Below are 19,750 nucleotides of genomic sequence, written 5' to 3' on the forward strand. Positions count from 1 at the left end.
TTGCGGGCACAGGCCGGGCCGTGCCCGGGCCGGGCGGGGCGGGCGGAGCCGTTGGGCGGGGCGGGGCGGCCATGGAGGCGGCCGGGTGCCTGCACGGTCCGTGCGGCCTGCACAGTGCTTGGGGCCGGGGCTGCTCGGCGTCGGCCATGGAGGCGGCCGGGTGCCTGCACGGTCCGTGGGGCCCCAGCGGCCCGGAGCCGGCCATGGGGGCGACCGGGTGCCTGGACGGTCCGTGCGGCGTCCACGGTGCGTGGGGCCCCAGCGGCGCCGGGACCCGCGGGCGGGGCGGCCCCTCCGGCCAGCCCCGGTGGGCTCGGGCAGGGAGGGCTCCCGGGCACGGTGGGCTGGCTGGCGCCGGCAGGCCTCGGCCACAGCGGCGGGACTGCGGAGCGCCGGCCCCGGCTCATGGCCATCGCTGCCGTCAGGGCACGTGGCTGGTTTTCGTGTCATCCCGTATCCCCCACCCCCTGGTTGTTTTATGCTGGCACCTGGTCCCAGTTTAATACAGCTGCTATTTCCCCGAGGCTCTGGAAGCCTCCCCTGGAAGCTGCTGAAGGCAGTCATAAGGGGTGGCTGTAGAGTCAGGTGGGAGCCTGCGGGCTGGTGACCCCTGGTGCTTGGGGTGTTCTGTCCTGCAGCCTTGGGGGCTGCCAGCATCCCCCCATGAGGAGCAACCCCTGGAGAGGAAGGTACCAGGGAAAAGCAGTACGAACATCTGCTGAGCAACTGTCCTGAGGAGATGCACAAACTTCATCTGCCATATGATTATTGCATGCTAAAGGGCCGGAAGCCCAGGCTCTAGGTGTTATCAAGCTTTTAAATTCACCTGTTCTTGTCTTTGCAGTGTCAGATTACACACCTTGCATGTGGGTGTACCCACGCAGCAGGTAAGAAGCCGTCCCCTCCTGGCTGGGTGTTCAGGCCAGTGCCCCATGTCTCTTGAGAGGGCTCAGTTGGAGATTTACACCGAGCAGTGAGTCAGTGTAGCGGATGACACTGTGATAAACACTTGAGGGGAAATTATGTCTGGTTTTGCCCTTACTTCAGCTTCTGAAAAACATCCAACCATCCTGCCTCTTTAAAATGGAAGCTGTGACTCTTTGCTTTACAAGGAATTGATCTCAAAAGGAGTTGATCTCCCTTAAGCAATGAGTGTGTGAATGCTCAGACAATGCAGGGGAGGTGTTTCTGTGTCTGGCTGAAGCAAGGCCTTGCTGGGAAGCATGAACAGGCCCAAACAACAAAGGCTCCACCAGGGCTGTCTTGTCAGTGAGGTGGTTTAACCCCTTCAAGTTGCAGAGCTGCTGAAGGTACATCCTGAGTGAGGACATCTGTCTGTCTAGAGCTTTTGCCACGATAAATGTAATCTTTCTTTTTGTAATTGGAAAAAGAACAAAAAAATATTGCCAAGTGAGTTGAGAGACCTGATCTGAATGTATGTGTGTCTCATTCCTTGGCTCGATCATGATGCAAGCTTTGCACAGCAGTGTGGGGCACTAGGGCCATGTGCACTATGTTGTGCTAGATTTGGCTGTGGCTGTGTGCTGGATCTGTACCAGCAGCTGAGGAACAGCACTGAGCCTGCTTGTAGAGATAGTGCCAGCTCTGCAACACAGCTAGGCTGGGGGGGAACCTCTGTGTGCTGCTCCTTCACCCCCTTGCAAGGAAAACCCTCTGGGGACCCGCTTGGGACTGAAGAGCTTAAACTGGGTTTTGGCTCCTGAAATGACGTCTGCCTTCCTGACTGTGTCCTGTCTTGAACTGGTGGCAGGGAGCCAAAGTCCTACAGGCAGCTGCCTCTGTGGGATCTCAGCAGGAGCTGCGTTTGCAGCTCTGTGGCCCAAGTTAGGCGTGACAGGCATCTCGTGCAGGGACGATGCTGTAAGAGCAGCCTGCCATTTCAGGGATCTCTGTGCTGCTGAGCTCTCTGACAAGCATTTGCCAGGGCTTGGCATCTTACTAGCAGTACTAGCCCCATCAGAGAAACCACAGGTGTGTCCCCACAGCACAGATTGCTTTCTATGGGCAGGTATCTCTCTCTGCTGCTGTCCTTGCTCTTCTCTAGGGCCACGCTGTTGCATTGCCAGGTGGTATGGGGCAGGGAAGCAATGCCTCAGGCTTCCACCTTCTGTGTTTTTTCCATGGTGGAGCACTTCCACAGCTGCCTGCACAGTGTGGTTGTTCACCAGCTGGCTGTGGGTAGGCACCTGTAGCCCCAGTGGGTGGGAATGGGCTTGGTTTGTGACATCAAGGAGTTGTGTAACACACTTGTGGCACTGGATTATCTTGTTCTCCTCTCTGTACCAAGGCTCATAAAGTTCAGGCACTTCCCAGTCACTGGGACTTCGGGCCTCAGAAGTGATACCTGATCTTCATGAAAGGTTTTGGTCTGTTGTATATTCAGTAAAAACATTTCCAGAGCTGTTCCTAGGACAGAGACTATGTATGTTCCTGTGTCTACACAGCATCTAGGACCTCTGTGCTAAATGGACTGAAATAAAATGTGCTCCTAAAGCCATGTGGAAACACAGTGCTGTCCCCATGGTGCCTTTTAGTAAACTATGACGTGGTGATAACAGGTGTTTGCTCATCTGGGCTCCTATAGGCTGAGAGATCATCCTTCTTGTACCTGTTTTATGGTAGGTTATTGACCAGAAAAGTTCATTCCCACTCTCCAGCCACCAGTGGGGGCAGAATTGCAATTTGTGTCTCTGTAGTCCAAGAGAAAACACAAAAATTCATGGGCTGGTGAGTTTGCCAGATTAACTGGGTGGAAAGTACTTGAAGAGAGAGGTCCTTAAACACACTCTTTCAAGGGAAAGGAGGCAAAAGCACAGGGCTTTGAGAGTGTTTGTATGGCTTTGAGTACAGCAGTAGCTTCTTTATGCTCTGTATGGTTAATGGCATGTTTGTCCTTTTCTGTAATTTTGGCAGGATAGAGGTACTTGCAGACCCCAAACCACTATTTAGCCAAGCCAGCAGTCCCACGTAAGTAGGTGTTCAAACAGACTTGCTCAGGGGCTGGGGACTGATGGGACTCAGCCAGAGCAGACCCTTGGCCATTGTCTTGCTACTCCTTTCCCCTCTGCCCGTAGAAAAGCAGACTGAGATGTTCCATACTTGAAGGGCTCCCTTCAGTTTGCTCTTTCAAGTTCTCAATCAAAACCCTGGGCTTGACCTGAGCCTTGCCTTTGTTGCCCCATCTGATCTGAGCTGCCCAGCTGAGATGTTGTGGGGTAGGGTGGTGTGTGGTGCAGGGTGACTGGGCCATGGGAGCCAGGCTGCTCTGTTCTGGAGGATACAGCCCAGCTTTGGGAACAGAGTTGCTGTCTGTGTGATGTGATCAAACTACAGCTTGACAAGCCAGAGCAGCAGTCTCTTGATAACATCTCTTCTCCATTATCTGTATGGGTCTCGAATAGAGGCTCCACAAACCCACTGCCCTGCTGTTCCTTGTCCCAACTACCCTGTACCCTCTCCCATCATGGCCTCTCAGTGAGGGATGAGCAACTCCAAATTTGCCCTGGGCACAGGAGAGTAACCACTAACCTGCTGTAAAACCTCACCCACTTTCCATGGCACACCCTGACTGTAAAGTTGTTACTATTTTCACTGTCATACCTGTGGTATAGTTGGGTGGTAATGGTGAGGCAAAAGAAATGCAGTGATGAAACTCCTCCAGGGGTTTCAGAGATGTAATGAAAGGACCCTTTCTGCAAATCCACTGGTAACTAAAACCTATCACTTTGAGAATCTTTTCCTTTTAGTTGACAACAACCAGCAGGAGAGTGTTGGGAAATTCAGAGCCACAGAAGGAGAATGCTCAGGGGGTGCTAGTGGCACTTTGCAGGTGTGGGGAGCCATGGGGTGGGGGGGGTGTGTGTGTATTCCATCCTAGGCAGGGAAGGATAGCCCCAGCAAACACATTTCACACTTATGCCTGTTACTAAAATTTGACAACCTTGCTGTTCATGCTAGGCTTGTATGGGGAAACCAAGAGACGATATGGAGCCTCACACCTGGTGCTATGACAGCTCGACCATCTGCAAGAACCTTGTATCTGTGCAAGCCCAAGAAAGATTTTACCAAGTATGGCCGCAGGTCAGTGACGTGGTAGCAGATCTTGGAGTAGGAGGCAGCTCAGAGCATATTCCCTAGGGGGCTGTACTGGCTCCCAGGGAAAGGGGAGATGCCATCTTCCACTTAAACCTCTGCTGTCACTGCATGGTGTAAAACGTAGATCATGTTTTGGAATTGGAATAAAAATTGATGTAAAAGTATAAATTACAGTGGTGCTGCATGACTTGAAGCAAGTCATTTGTAGCTCTGTTGAAGGAGATGAAGGTCTTTTGGAGTCAAAGTGGTGGTTGCTAGACTGTGAGAAGTCTTAGCAATGAGAATGGAGATGAAACTATGTTGCACTCCTGGCTTTCCTCTACCTGAAGGAATGTCAAGACATGCATGTCTGTAGTTTTCTCCCCTCTGCAACTATCACCACTTATGGACTCTCATCCTCCTGAGAGCTACTGTCTCTTGCTAAAGGTGTCCATACAACAGCACTTCCTGCCTTTCTTCTTACCTCTTCTTCCTTCTTCCCTGGTGATGACAGGCATATTCCAACGGTTATGCTTGTTTGAAAGCTGGATGAACAAGGCACTAGGGGAGACACCAAGATGAGAGAAGTTACGGGGGCACAAGGTGCTATCAAACCATTGTAACAAAGAGGTTTCGAAATTGGCAGAGCTGACCAACATAAATGCTGCCAGATGTTGTGGAACAGCTTCAGGAAAAGCCTAGACTTTGAAAGTAGTGCACCAAGAGTGCTTAAAAGAGAACTCTTCAGATGCCAACCGTATTTAACGTGAGGAAATCTCAGGTGTAAATGCGTATTTGTTCATGGCTTTTCCATGTGCACCAGTGCCAAATTTTGTGCATGCAGCAGGCATGGATGTTTAACCAAACTTAGGTTACCATCTGCAAGGATCATGTTCTCTGTCAGTTGCCTTTTGCTAGCTCTTCTGCCCTGCTCCTCAAAATCTTTCTTTCTGTATAGTTGCAGACCAGTAATCGGTGGGAATCCCCTGCTACCGAAGTATGGCTACCCTTCTGAACGGCTGCTGAGGTTGTCTGAGCCTAAGAAATACCTCCCTGCTTACCTGGAACAAAGGTGAGAGGCTAGAAAGCCTATAGCGTGCTATAGGTAGAGCCTTGGGTCCTGTAGCATCAGTGGTGTCTAATAAATGCAGGAACAGAGCATGGGTAAACAGAGGGCAAAAATGCAGAGCAGGGTCTCTGCTGGGATTAGAACTTCTGGATTCTCTCATGGGATGAGTTCTATACTGGAAATGGCCACAAGACAAAGCTGCCTTCTACTGCAGCAAATGTGAGTCTTAGACAGCCCAGCTGCTGCCAGATTGGAGAACATCTGTGAGTGGCAGTGCCATGACTCTGTGCTTCCAGATCCCGTGAGACCCCAGAGTGGCCTGTGTCCCTGGCTGCACAGAACTATAACGCCTCCAAGCGGATTCTGCAGCTTGCCCAGCCAAAGGGGCTGCACCCAGACTTCATGCCCCCCAGAGAGGTGAGGAGGAGGTTCAGTGAGATATGGAGGGTACAGGGATGCAGCAAACTGTCCTGTATCCCACCCCTGGACGTGCCCAGTGTGTGGAGGGGGGAAGCTGCCTGGTTCTGCTGCAGTTTACGGCACTGGAAGAAACTGCTTTTTCAGAGAAGAGTGTTGTCTTTGCAAATCTCCTGCTGGGAGACAAAAACCAGCCAGGCTGGAGCAGCCTAGTATAGCAGGAGAGCCAAGGGAGGCATCTGGGCTGCATCCTCTGATAATAAAGCAGCCTGGGAAAGTGGAGAAACCTGATGGAAATGGCACGTTTAGCTCTTAGGGAGTAGTCATGTTTGTAGCTAGGCAGCTGTGCTCCTATCTGAGTACACAGGGGGCATGAGATTGCAACTGCTATGTGTATTTTAACTACATTTTACCCAAAGCCTAATTTATATTTCTGAATTTGTTCCTTTTAGGTGGGTCATTGCTTTGGCATGGGTGAAAGGGCTTGGAGCAATCTCAGATTACACTAATTTCCGTGGCAAAGGCTAGGTTTTCTGGATGCAGCCTCTGGGGCTGGGAAATGGGAGACTACGCTGGAGCAGGACTGGGCAACAATAACCCTGTGAAAAATTTTGGAAGAAGTCCCCTGCTGGAGAAGTAATCACATTTGCTGTAGGAATGCAGTTAACCGTAGCAGCAAATTTACCCTGAAATCTGAATGTCTCTCCTTATTTGATTTGGCCAGGAAGATGAATGTAAAAAACATGGAAGGGATTTCTCTGTACTTTTACCTGGCTACACAGGGTCTCATTGCAGGCAGTCCCCTCCTGGCTCTGAGTGGGCAACAGCTGGGGAATCCGTATAGCACCAAAATGACTTAATAGTTTAGGTGGAAAAAAAAATAATGGATTCTAGAAAATTAAGAGTGACCATGTATGCAGAGGAAGGGTGCTGGGATGTTCATCCTTGTGGAGAGGGAGCATGTCCCTGTGGGCTGCTGTACAAGCTCCGTGTCTGCACGTCCCTCCCCCATTCTGGATCCGTGCAGGTGCCAACCCAGGTTTCCCGCTTAGCAGTCTCGGCCAGTGCATCGGCGCGGGTCCAGAAGCTGGCAGAGCCCTTGATCAGGGAGATGACCTGCTGCACTACACACAGCAAACCTGGTGTTGTCATGTCTCCGGTAAGGCAGCATCACCCAGGACCCAACACGGATGGGACTTCTGGCAGAGGAGTGGGCACAGGTGCTCAGTCGCTTGTGGCTCTCTTCATGTCAGCCCTGGATGTGCTGCTCTCCATGAGGCTGGCATAACTGCTTCCTGAGCTGGAAAGCAGGACTTGTGCTCCATTCAGAGCATGAACTGACTCCCAGCACATATCCCCAGAGAATAGCAGAGCTGTGCCTAACCTGCACTTGTAGGGACGGGAAGAGGTGGACAAGTGCCTAACTGGGATCTCCAGTGTTTGGGGTGGGTTGGACAAAGGACTGTGAGTAACAGGAGGCTGGAGGGCAGGTTGTGGGACTGACGAAGCAGTGATTTCTTCTTCTACAGTTTGCCTGGTGCCAAACACAGCTGAGGATATGATTGTGTCCCATCTGTGCGTGGTCAGTGCCTATGAACCTGGTAACTCTGAGTTGGTTGCAGGCTGAGCACCCTCGAATGCCAGGAGCATCTCTAAAGGCCTTCCTCCCCATTCTTCCACAGGTTTCCACGCCATCTTGGAAGGTAATTGCAAGCCCTCGGACCATTGAGCTGTCGAAGCCCAAACAACTCCACCCTAAGTTCATGCCCGCGCGGGATCCCGAGTGGCCTGTGACAGAGGCTGCCAAGCGTGCAGTCGCTACAAAAAGAATTTTGGGGCTGGCCCAGCCTTCCTCAAGGTAGGTACTGCTTCCCTGTCATGGGGAAACGATCAGCTGCCAGCCCATTTTGTGTGGCTCATGGCACCTTGTTCATTTGTGTTTGGCCAGAGAGATTAGGCCGAGATTGGGAAGTGCTCTTCCACTTCCAAAATACCTGGGTTTTATATGTTTGGGTGAGTTAATGCTATATGGATTGCGGTTTAAAAAGCCCTTTTGAGGTAGAAGGAGAGTCAAAAGAGAAGAAACAGGAACTCTGTAATTCCAGCAGAATTACTGGTTGGGACTTGTTATTAATTCCAACTATAAAAAGCAACCATCTGGCAAAGGGCAGAGTGTAATACACTCCTGTTGCCCAGCATGTTGCAGCTGACCTCAGCCCAGTCTGCAGGAAGTGCTGGGAGGATGTTTCACAGAGGGTGGGGAAATGCCTGGCTGTAGTGGCTGTGAGAGATACTCCTCTCCTGACGACAGCATTGGAGGTGTGATGCCTTTTGTCCTCCCTTGACAGGGAAGGGCAGGCTTAGGTGGAGGTGTGGGAGCTCGAAGGCAGCTGACAGCTGGCCTTGCTGCAGTCAGGATTGACTATTCCTACCCTCTCTCCTCCAGACCTCGCGTGGGCTTGACTGCACTCGACCCAGATGCATTCAAAGTGAAAGAGAGAGCTCTGAAGGCGGTTTGTACTCCACGGCTCGCAGAACTAGCTCAACCAATTAAGCGCTAAGCTCCTTCAGAAATGCTCCTGCCATCTGCCCACATCACCCCTTGGAACATCACTCTCTCTGGCTGTGCTGTGGCTGCAAAATCTCTTTGAACACAGCACAGAGGCAGCACTCGGCAGGAACGCTTTCTGGGAGTTAAAATAAAATCATCATTCCGTAAGAATAGTCATCAGGGAAAATTACAGAATTCAACTTAATGTGGGAAGACTCTCTCCCTAGGATGGGTTATGTCTGGAGTTTCTCTCTTGATTGTTTTGCTGTAATAATTTAAGAAGTAATGAAACAACTGCTGGGGGAAGGCAGCACAGGAACTGTCCTTTCATGCAGGGAAGTGTGGCAAACTAAACTCAAAAGCACGCACTAAGTTGATGCAACACAACTCCTGAATTTGGGTTTAAAGTTTTTTGCTAAAGTTTTAGCAAAACTTTAGTTTAGCAAAATTTTTGAGTGTCAGTAAGAAGATCTTACTGACACTCAAAAGTTTTATGCTTGTGACAGAAGTAGAAATGCAAAAGGCTACAATGTATGTTGAGTTGGCTTGGATTTGCGGCCTGTTTTCTCAAATGCCTGGAGAACAGGCAGATCCAGTTACATAGGTGGGTTAAAACTGTGTGGTTCAGATACTCAGTTGTGTGACCCTGGGCAAAGTAAGAGAGTTCTGCATTGGGATTTTTGGAGCTTAACTCAAGAAAGCAGAGTTCCCCTCAGTGTAAGAGAGAAGGCAAGTTGCAAAGGCTAAGCAGAAAACAAGTATTGATGCCAGTGTCTGCAGACCAAATTCTGAGCTCCAGTCAGGTCTGTGGGTGAGTCAGTTTGGCAGCTGAATTGCAGGGGAACAACACAGCCTGTGCAGGGCATGACATAAAGGGAGAATGCTTTTATCTGCTTCCTACAGGGTCAGTGTGTTTTGCACTGGCTGCCCAACCACTGACGACAGGCTGGAGATACTGAGGCAAGAGAGATGCTCCCCAGTAAGAGACAAAAGCCACAAATGAAAGCATATGGCTGTTTCAGAGCCAATGTATTTTAATCTTCCCTTTGTTAAGCTGATTCTCCTTCCAAAGGAGTAGAGGCAGGTGACCACAAACCAGAAGGGGATTAATCAGAGGATCCATTAATTGATTCAGTAATCCACTAAGCAGAGGACTTTTGAAGCCTTTTGCACAAGGTAAGGTCACTGGGAAATTGTGCTGGTTATTTTTAGACCAGGCATTGTCCTGTGCCAGGATGGATGAGAGTTTGGACTTCGTGCAAGAGCCCCAGTGCAACTGCATTCCTCAGGCTTGAGAATGGCGGGGGGAGACTGGAGTGTCCCCCTAGAACCCCCATGCTGTGGGGGAACCCCAGCACCACCATCCTCTGCCACCCCAGGGATTAGGGGGTGTGTGGGGTTGTGCGGGCTGCCATGCATGGACCCACAGGTGCCTTAGGAGATGAGGCTGCCCATGGCTGTCCCATGGCCAAGGGGAAACCCATTGTGCCCACTGAGGCTGCCTGGCAGAAATGTTGCCCTTCCAGAGGAAGGAGTCTGCCTCCTGTCATGGGGGCAGGGAGCACAAATAGGACAGAGCACAGCTCCTCTCATTAAAAAATGTTGGGTTTTAATAATTGCACTGGGAAAAACTCAAAACAACCCATGAGTTCTTTCTCTTTGGTGACCTTTAACAGAAAGGTAAAGAAGGCATTCAAGGGGTGCTTGGCTTGGTCTGATTCTGGTGTAGGCACTTGGTTTGCAGTATCCAGAGCTGATTCAGGCACGTTGAGCCAAATCAGGTCACTTGAACAACACACTTGGTTTTCCAGATGCCCCACTCTCTGGATGATCTGCACCTTAAAGCTCACACATATACTTTGCCTCTGGGGCTTGTAAGGAAAAAGAATCTTTACTTCTTCCTTCTATATTTGAACATATATCATGGCAAAATTTCTGCAAGGCTGGAACAAGGGCATTAAATTGCCTTTTCTTGTGCAGCTGCTTTTAATGGGTTCGAATCACAAGACAGGTTATCAGCCATCAAAAGTTGTATACACACATGCGTGTGTGTATATATATATATATATATATAGTGGGTTTTTTCTGGTTATGTACATGTTAAATAAGATTTACGTTAAATAGCAGAGTATTACTTTGTATCGCAAAACCTATTGCAACAGAAGAACCCCAAGGAAACCCACTGAAGAGCTTCACCATCCTTTATAAGAGGCAAGGGGATTGGAGCAGCATCCTCTAGTCCCTGACAGACCCACTTTCTGAGGGCAGCCCTTCAGACTTCCTCCACTCCGCCAGGCGCTGCTTGAACCATTTCTGGAGAGAAAGAACAAAGCAGAGACTGAGTGCACTGGGCTGAGCAAAGCCTCCAAATCACTGTTCTAAAGGTGCAGATGTCAGCACGTGGGACCAGGTGAGGGGGACTCATGGTGCTGCTGCCTTGTAGCAAGGTGCTGTTCCCAGGCAGTGCAGGCAGCCTGGGATGGTTGTTCCTGACCGAACAGTCTTGCAACCTACATGTGCACCTCCTTCAAACTCATTTCTCTAGCTCACTTCAGACCTTGACAGCATGGGTGAGTCTTTTTTTTTATGGCTGTGAGCCCAGGTTTTTCTTGCAGAGTAAGAGATTGGCTGAGGAGCTGGATGGTGTCTGTTTAAATGACTGGAGAAGTGAAAAAATCCTTTGCAAGTTCCAAACTGACAGGAATTGAAAGCTCACCTGTTTCAGAAAGCATGAGAGGTACAGCACATTGGCTCTCCAAAAAATTTAAGAACAAATCTATTTTTAAAATTGTTTTAAAATCGTCTTAGTTTTAAGGCAATATGCACGTCTATGTTAGCAGCACTTAACACTATGTCTGCTATAACTCAGCATCTGGAAGCCTATTCCAAGAGCTGCTGATGCCACTTCAAGACAGCCACAATTTAAAATATTAGATAAAATGTATTTGGTTAAAGCAACACTACCTAAGAAGAAAAGAAAGAAAAGAAACACTACTCATGTGCCGGAAGCACAGCTCAGCCCTTTCTTTGGCAATGTGCCTGTGATTCCTTTTGTTGCAGTTCATTTTGTTGCTATATTTGTTCATGGTTATTTTTGAAGCTATTATGCTCCATAATGATACAGCCACAGTGCTCTCTATAAGTGCCTCTCACACTCACACTGCCTTTGCCCACATCCAGACATACGATTGATAGCCTAGCCTCCTCTCCAAAGTTTCACTTTCTGTCCTAAATCATAATCTCCCCTTTGCATCTCATTGTTACTGAATTTTTAATTAAAATGGCTGCTATTTCTAGATAATAAAACACTCCAGATGACAGGGGCAATGATTCCCTGTGTTCTATGCAATGCAGGCACTTTGCAGCTCACCACCCCAGTCTTGATCCTGTCCCTAACATGACCTCCATCTCCAGATCTCTAGGAGCACACTAGATTAGTGGGAAAAGAAAGCTATCAGGGAGGATTTTAAGACATCTACAGAGGTGCCCTGGGCGTATATGGCCTGTGTTTACAAGTTGCTGTAGGGGAAAAAAAAAGGATTAGTGCCATTTCTATGGAGAAAAAGGTATTTTAGGGGTACTGCCTCCTTGCTGCCTCAAACAAGCAGTGATTGATACCTTCCTGTCACCAAAGCACAGTCCACTCCAGCTGAGGACTATCTGTGCAATGGATGCTGTTCCAGCATCTTTCCCTGGGACAGGCTAAATGCTGACACTGCCAATTTGGCTTTGCTGAGGGAGAGCCAGGCTTTGCAGCTCTCTGCAAACTGCTGCTAACTTTCCAGTGGGATGGATTTCTTTTCTATACCCATAAATGCTGCCGTGGGTCCAGTAAGCACCTACATCCCAATGAGCTGCACTGCCACCTGAAGGAACTGGGAAGAAGCCGTTTGCTTCTGAAGTCCATGGTAGCCTGCAGGTAGCCAGCTGGAGCACAGGGAGAATTCCCAGTCAGTGGCAGCCTGTCCCTGTGGAGGGATATTTGGAGGCCTCTATGTCTCCTGGAGAGGCTGACAGACTTGCCTGACATTGGGGCTTAGGGACGCTGAGGGGGAAGGTGCACAGCCTGAGAATGTCCCACAGCATATCCTACAGGAATTGCATCTACCCTCTATCTGTTTTAAAATGACAGTAGTTTCTTCAGACATTAAAACCAGCAGTAGTTTGTGCATCCAAGACTATCAGAAATAGTTTGGATGAACAGCATGCACGGGTTGTAAATTCAGGAGCAGAAACACGTGGAGTGCAGGAAGGATGTGGGGTACAGGGAGGTGCTGTGTTGCATTAGAGCTCTCTGGGTGCAGTTAGGAGTCTGCTGGGGGTTGCAGAGGTGCAGAGGAGACTTGTGGGTGCAGTGAGGAGAGTGCAGGGTGCACGGTGGTGCAGGGAGCACACGCAGGGAGCACATGGGGCACAGAGGAGGGCAGGTGTGTGGGGGGAGCATGAGAAGGGCAGGGGTGGCTGCAGGAAGCCTGTGGGGGGACAGACAGGTGTATGATAGACCAGGGCAGGTAGGAGATGTGGGGCACAGAGGCATGCAGGTGGGGTGGGGCTGGTGCCAGGGGCAGGATGAGGGGCATGCACTCACCAGAGTCTGCTCCTCGGAGAGCCCGGTCTCAGCAGCGATGAGGCACAGTGTGGTGGGGTCAGGATGCTTGTTCACCTTGCAGAAGTGGTATTCCAGGATCTCCAGCTGCTCCTCAGTGGGAATCACTGGCTTTTCCATGGCCATATCTTCCTGGGGCAGGGCTATGGGGCCAGGCACTGCAGAGAGGGACTGGTGTCATTGCTCAAGCTGGGAGTGGCCAGTGGGGGCCACACTTGCTGAGCCCCAGATTTGCCATCCGTATCCCCACCAACCTCCCCCCTGACCCCAGCTGTGGCCTCTGGCTGCAGCAGGGCTCAACTCCCTTCCCAAAGGCATGCCAGGCAGCTCAGCTGGAAGCACCAGTCCCCAGCAACTCCTGTCTCATTTCCTCACTGCAGCGAGCACACGGCAGCAATGCCCAGCGCTGAGCTGTCTCACCATCCTCAGCTGGCAGGAAGCTGCAGGCTGCTCAGCACTCCCCTGGTGCTGTATTTATAGCCAGTGTCACTCCCATGGGAACGATTCCTGTTTACAGCCCTATTTAGGCCTGGGCGTCACTTAGGAGTGATGTCACAGCAATGGGCATGTTCAGGGGGTTAATTTAAAGACATTTGTTTAAAAACATTATTTATCCTCTGGGTGAAGGGACAATATCTGACATCTAACCTAGTGGTTTATTTCTTATTTATTTTCCCCCTGCTTGCCAGTGATCAGGCAAGTTTGTGCAAAGGAATGATAAAACAGAGCATACATGATGTTCTGGGAGCATGGTCTTTGATCCAGAAACCACCCTGTTTTCCCCTCCTCAGGGTCAGTGTCCTGGTCCTTCTCTTAGCAGTGTGGCCAGACATCACATAATGCTGGCCATGAGAAGGTGAGCTGCACTGTTTTAAGTAATATTTAATGTTACCACACATGGGCATTAACAGTTTGTCCTATTGTTCCTGAGCATCACTGAACTGGTTAGTTGATTGATTGGGTTTTGCTGTATAAGTGTTCAAATCCTCAAGGACTGTACCCAGTGTATGTCTGTTGTTCAAGCACTTGCTGCCTCTGACTGTGGTCAGTCCTAGGCGCTCCCAGCAAAGGCAGTACCAAGAAGCCCGTGTTTCCTCCAGAGTTACCCTTGTCCCACTTGTGCTTTGCACAATCTCTGGAAGATTTGGTCCAAAAGAACAAGCAAAGCAAATGCATCTTGGCTAAGTCCCACACCTCTCTTCTGCTGGGCTTCAGGTTTGCTTTCACATGGCAGAGGGTCGAGCTTGCTAATTCAGTCAACTAAAACACAAGGCACTGCCCCCACACAGCATGCCCAAGTCCCTTGATGCTGAATCACTGTGGTGTTTCTGAAACCAGGCTGTGGGGTATTGGCAGGGGAGGAGCTGGTTGCAAAATGTGGCCTTTCTTGATCTGCTCTCCTGTTGTCCCAGTTGCCTGGCCCATCTCTGTCAGGTTGGCTGGTTGGTGTTGCTGGCTCTCCAGTGCTGCCAGGAGCCCTTGGCCCTTCTTGGGACTCTTGTGGGCCACCTGCTGCAGACTTGCCCTGCTTCCACACTGCAGTCCAGCTTTTCCTTCCCTTTGGCTCTGGGGTATGATCCTGGAACATCCATCATGCTGCACTCCTACTGCATAGGTTTAAACCCAACTGCTTTCTTGGTTGGTTGGTAACTCACCTTTAGGTACCCTGGGGTACTGAATGCCCCAGGGCTTTCCCTTGCTGACAGAACTGCTAGGATGGAGCTCAGCTTCAAAACTGTCTTGCAGCTTGTGAAGAGCCAGGTGTAGTGAGAGGCTGGAGAGATCTTCTTTGAACTTTACCTCATAAAACAAAGATCCCCCTGAGCCTCCTCTGCAGAAAGTGCTTTGACTAATAAAAGAATCCTTTGGTATTTGAGTAGGGGCTTATAAATAGACCAGGGCTGATTGTGAAACAGCCCACTCTGCTTGAGTCACTTGGTAAATAGGGATTGTAACACAGAGGTTGTGTAACATTGGAGCATCTCTGAGCGTGATGGAGTGCTGGTAGACAGTATAACAGTATGACCACCAGCCCTGGGTGGACTGAGGAAAGATTATCTCTAACCCCAGGTACTGCAAGCTAAGTTGGCCTTGTCTGCAGCTGCCTGGGCTTCCTGGGGTCAGCTCAGTTCAGAAGCATCCATATAGGAAGGGGGCATCATGATTCAGTTCCTCATTCATGTGAGGTAGTAGGAGTCTGGTGAATGCTGCTCACCTACCTTAGATGTTTGTAGACCTCTGGAAAAGATGCAGGGGTAGAAGGAGGTCCCCTGGACTTGAGGTGCTGCTCTCCAGCACTGTGGCTGCCAAGCTCTCCATGAGGCCAAAATGCAGATGAGGCCAAGCTCGGGCCATGAGTCCTGCCTCTTCTTTTTTCAGCACACAACTGAGCCACCTGCCCTTCCCACGGAAAGCCCAGCCACAAAGGGATCCTCATCACCTCCAGATCATGCACCCAGCCTGAGCTACCAGCAGCAACATGCCTTGGCAGCTCATAAATCACTGTTTGCAGCCTGCCGCATTAATGTGCATTGATGTGAGTGCATGGATTTGCATAGGGAGCTCATGCTTCACCTTTCATGTTTCACCTGCACAGCTATTTCTGCTTCTGATTATCTCCAGCTTCCTGAGGCATTTCCCCACAGGACACAATATCTTCTACCTACTGGCAGCTCAGGGAGCTCCAGCATGTGGGATGTGATGCCTGATGGCTTTTCTTTGTGTCCCCTCTACCCCTGCTCTGGAAGGAGTCCAGTTTTTACCTCTCAAGATCGTGAGATGGGTTTCAGGAAAAGGCAGAAACCCCGGGGCTCCTGGAGGGCTTTGCAGGTCTCCCCACATCACTCCAGTATGTCCTGGAGGCTTTCAGGAGCCATGTGACCCCTGTGCAGCATATGGCCTCTAGCACTTGGCACCTCCTGGATGCTAAATTTGGAGGTATATGACATGACTCAAGGGCACCAGGAGTGCCTAAATGGCCAGACTGGCTCTATTGAGACCACTAATCACCTGCCCACTACTTAAGTGGAGCCTCGTTTAAGCCCAGGCATGCAGCTGGGCTTCAGGCTGTCCAACATCTCCCCCTGTACAGGAAGGTGATTGTCTCACATTTCTTAAGCCTGGCAAAAATATGGAGACTCACAGCTGTTTGGCTTAGCTGCTGAAAAGCACCACTTCTTACTGCTTTTTTCCTCTTAAATTTTTGACAACATTGAAAAGAAATGCTTTTTCAGTGCAAAGAATGTTAGCCATTCAGCAGGGCTGTGGGGCTGCAGTTGTCATTCAGCTGGGGTTTACTCACCCAGGCAGAAATGACAATGCCAATGTCACAGGGAAACCACCACACCTGCTCTGTCCTAAGTGTCAAGCTAAGGACCCCTGGGGAATTCACATTTGGCTCTGACTGTCGTGGTTTTAGGTAGAGCAATGTGAGAGCAGAAGTTTGCAAGTGGATCAGCAGCTGCCTGGGCCGTGGGCAGCTCCAGCCAGCATTGCTATGTACATGACAGCACCTGATGCTCTTAGTGTGGCTGGCAGGGCATTAAAATGCACCTCCAGGGCCATTTTGGAGTGAGCAGACAAAAGGTAATGGCTGACGGACACAAGTTGCAGCAAGAGAAAGTCTTATTATAAATATATAGTACTCTGCCTGTGTCCTGTGGTTGTACCCAACTCCCCAGAAACACCCTGGGGTTACTAGCAGGACTCCTAGCTCTGGCCTGAAATGGGCAAGGACATCTTTCAGTGTCCCAGCATGCTTGTCCAGCACTGCTAGTGCAGTCAGCATTTACAATCCTGGCAGAAATCTGCCACTTTTCCAGAAAAGACGTGATCTCTGTTTGCTCAGCTTTGCTTTTTTGAACAGTAGTCACAATAGCTGGCTGGCTGTGCAGCTTTCTAACGATTTACTGCACCCAAAGCCCCTGGAAATCTCTCTGAGCAGTAGCTCCTGCCAAGCTGATGGGGCTCCATAGCCTCTGCTGGGCTTCTTAACCCCTTCCCACTGTCAGGGCTGGGATGTGACTGGAGGCATCTGCATCTGGTTTTAGCTTGCAGCTATTTCCTGCCACTGCAGGGATCAAAATAGCAGTTCTGAATGCAAACGAGCCCTCCTACCCTCCCTTGCTCTGCTGCAGAGCCGTGTCCTGTCCTGAGCTTTGCTCATCCTCCTGCTGTGGGGTGGCTGTGGATAACATCAGCCAGCATGGCGCACAGGATAAGGTGGGACAGAGGCTTTAAAAATAAACCGGGCCCTGCCATAAATAAGGAAAAAACACCTGTCATGCATCCTGTAAACTACCCGTCCAGTCTTTTAGAAGATAATATCGGATAGGAACAAAGCAAACAGGAGCACAGCAGCTGCTGCAGCAGAGGCAGGACGCCATGGTGGCCCCTGCCTGGGGTCTCTCTTCTGTTTGCCTCGGGCATGAGCCTTCCTGCCCTGCTGGGTGCAGCTCCGACCTCCTCAGCATCAGTACTCACAGGGGAGCACTTCCCTCCATCCCCCATCCCCAACTGCACACCCACCCCAGCACGCCCAGCTCAAAGCGTGTGCTTACCTGGAGCTGGCAGGGACCAGAAGTGTGTAAAACAAGAACCCCGCAGGTCCTCGGGTGACTGCTTAAGTATCTGCGTGTGTGTTTGACAGGCGGGGACCTGAAAAACCTGCCGCAAATCACAGGAGCTGCCGGGATCCACAGCCACTCTCTGGGCTGGTAATTCAGGTTTGGCGCCCGCTCCCTTTGGCAGGGCTCCCCCCGCGCTCCGTGGCCGTGCGCTCCGCGGGCTCTCGGTGCCCGGCGGCCGTCGGGGCGCGTCCCGCCGCGCTCGGAGCCGCAGGACGCGGTCCCGGCCGGGGCCGCTTCCTGCGGGGGTACAGGAAAGGTGCAGGCGGGGTGCGGCGGAAACTGCGCTTCGTGCAGCGGAGCTGCAGCCGAGCCCGTCCCGCCCGGCCGGGCCGCATCCCGCTGCGCCGCTGGAAGGAGCCCGCGCGAGTGTCTTGCAAATGATGTGTCCAGGTTTAACAGTCCTGAGCCTGCTGTCGCTTTAGTCAGCTCTGTGATCCCGCCAGGCTGGGTGTAAGGGCAGGACTGGGTCCTGGATCTGTCCTGCTGCTGCTGCAGCCCTCAGAGGCACAGCCTGGCTGGGGATGGGGAGGAGAGCAGGACATCCTCTGCCAAAGCCTTCTCCTCGATTAAAGTGCTCAGGAGCCTGCCCTTCTCAGTGTGGTGGTCTGGGAGCATTAGACAGCTTAAAAAGAGGCATCTTGTGGGGTGGAGTGCAGTGGGGAGGGGCTGATTTTTCTCTCCAGTTTATAGACAGCTGGAAGGGGATGCTGGAAAATGAGAGAGGCTGAAGAAAGGGCTCATGAAAAATTGAGTATGGCTTGCAGTGGCTGAGATTATCTGCCAGAGCAAAACTCAAACTGGCACAGAATGCAAAAGATGTGGAGCTGGCTGGAGCCAGAGGGAGGGAGCCCTGACCCTGGGGAGAAGTGAATGGACAAACCCAGGCAAGAAACCTGCCATATGTTTAGCAGTGGGCCAAGACCATCCTTTAGAGGTTTTGTAATTTTGGGGGAAGCATGGGCCAAGGCAAGGAGATTGCAAAGAGATCTGTGCCAAAGGACAGGCAGACCTGTGCCAGTTTTCCTAGCAGGATGACATTGATCAAGCAAGATCAGGGGATAGCTTCAATGCCTGATAAACCAAATGGTGCTGCTCAGTGGCTGCCAGAGAGGTTTTTGGGAGAAGACTTGATCCTGCATGCCTTGGGCAGGCACCTGGCCAAAGGAATATGTCTATTTATCACTGGTGCTAAGCAACAGGAGCACGGCTAGCAATGGGTGCACACAAGCAGATTGGACAATTGGCCAGGGGATGGCTCCAGGAGCTGTGCCTGGGGGCATCAGGGTGCATTCAGGGAGGCTGGGGCAGACCCCTGCAGCAGGACTCAGCCTTGGATTTCCACCCCAGTATTGGAAAGTCCAGACAGAGGTCCCAAACTGCATACTGACACGTCCTTGAGGGAGCTCTCAGGGGTATTGCTACTTATCTGCCCCATGTCTGTGCTCTGCTCTGGCATCTGCTCTTGGCCAGCCTCGGTGACGGGACAGATGGGAAAATATTCTGATCCAGAAAGATTTTCCTATGTTTGTATGCTGTCTTTTTTTTCCTTCCATGCATATGCCCCAAGAGTTGCAAAATGTGAGTAACGTGGCCTGCAGGAACAGGATAGGCTCCTCTCTTCCCTTGTTTATTACTGTCAACGGAGAGAAAGCCTTTAATGTGGAAAAACCCTTTTCTCTTAGCCTGTGAGCTCAGCCCAGGCTTGCACTGGGAGCCCTGGCAGTTTCAGGCTGAGACACCCCATTGAAATGGTTTCAGAGGGGCTGGGAGTCCTGCAGTGACAGTGTGAAAGTCATGCCACGAATCTGTGCGCATCTGGCTGGCACATGTTAATGCTTCTCTGACCTTTTCTGAAATCTTTTACGCCCCATTTCTCCTCCTGGGAGAGGGTCGAAGTACTGCTGGAATTAATGCCTCACCTGATATGAAGAGATCCTGTCCCAGAGGATGTCCTTTGTCAGCAGAATTAAATAGAAACAAAATGAAGGGTGCATCCAGGCCCATCACAGAGACTTTCTTCCTGTTGAGAAGAAGTACAGCTGTTGTGATGTACATGGGACGATTTTGCATAATACTGTGGCATTGCAGGGAGGGGTTGGCAGCTGCAGCCTGCATTCAGCACCCCACTGCTCTGGACCCCTCTGCAGAGGCTTGAATATCATCCATACTGCTCCATGGCAAGATATTGGCTGAGGTCACTTTTGGGGGAGGTGGGGTGGGTATTTGACACACAGCTTATGCTGTAGCCCAGTTGTTGTCCCTTTAACACTGCGTGGAGACAGAATGGAAAAAACAGGGGAAAGAGAGGGGGGAAGCAACTTGTCAAGCCATCAGGATAGAATGGGCTCTAACACAACTTTTCTGACTTGTTCATGTTTCCTCGT

The 19,750-nt window shown here is 50.8% G+C and overlaps 2 protein-coding genes across 2 annotated transcripts; one reads left to right on the plus strand and one right to left on the minus strand.

The window, feature by feature from the left end:
- The first annotated feature begins 10 nt into the window (after nucleotides 1–10).
- Nucleotides 11–8,290, plus strand: THEGL (theg spermatid protein like). The gene is made up of 8 exons (XM_030947552.1): nucleotides 11–246; nucleotides 845–887; nucleotides 2,935–2,988; nucleotides 3,979–4,101; nucleotides 5,054–5,167; nucleotides 5,461–5,581; nucleotides 7,264–7,439; nucleotides 8,028–8,290. Exons 1-8 carry the CDS (start codon nucleotides 72–74, stop codon nucleotides 8,140–8,142), a joined length of 921 nt encoding a protein of 306 aa, XP_030803412.1. The 5' UTR covers nucleotides 11–71; the 3' UTR covers nucleotides 8,143–8,290.
- Nucleotides 8,291–9,212: 922 nt separating this feature from the next.
- On the minus strand, nucleotides 9,213–17,597 carry HOPX (HOP homeobox). Its single transcript, XM_030947864.1, has 3 exons — nucleotides 17,298–17,597; nucleotides 12,721–12,896; nucleotides 9,213–10,445 (listed from the first exon to the last, which is right to left on the minus strand). The coding sequence occupies exons 2-3, from the start codon at nucleotides 12,862–12,864 to the stop codon at nucleotides 10,368–10,370; spliced, it is 222 nt and encodes a 73-aa protein (XP_030803724.1). The 5' UTR covers nucleotides 12,865–12,896; nucleotides 17,298–17,597; the 3' UTR covers nucleotides 9,213–10,367.
- Nucleotides 17,598–19,750: the final 2,153 nt, after the last annotated feature.

The sequence above is a fragment of the Camarhynchus parvulus genome, chromosome 4, assembly GCF_901933205.1.
Source record: "Camarhynchus parvulus chromosome 4, STF_HiC, whole genome shotgun sequence".
NCBI lineage: Eukaryota > Metazoa > Chordata > Aves > Passeriformes > Thraupidae > Camarhynchus > Camarhynchus parvulus.

Bases quoted from the DNA above. Each gene is read 5' to 3' on its own strand.
- HOPX (XM_030947864.1), bottom strand. From the start codon at position 12,864: ATGGCCATGGAAAAGCCAGTGATTCCCACTGAGGAGCAGCTGGAGATC. The intron at 10,446-12,720 runs GTGAGTGCATGC...CTTTCTCTCCAG, and splicing joins TCTCCGAGGAGCAGACTCTG to AAATGGTTCAAGCAGCGCCT.
- THEGL (XM_030947552.1), top strand. From the start codon at position 72: ATGGAGGCGGCCGGGTGCCTGCACGGTCCGTGCGGCCTGCACAGTGCT. The intron at 888-2,934 runs GTAAGAAGCCGT...TAATTTTGGCAG, and splicing joins TGGGTGTACCCACGCAGCAG to GATAGAGGTACTTGCAGACC. The intron at 7,440-8,027 runs GTAGGTACTGCT...TCTCTCCTCCAG, and splicing joins CTGGCCCAGCCTTCCTCAAG to ACCTCGCGTGGGCTTGACTG.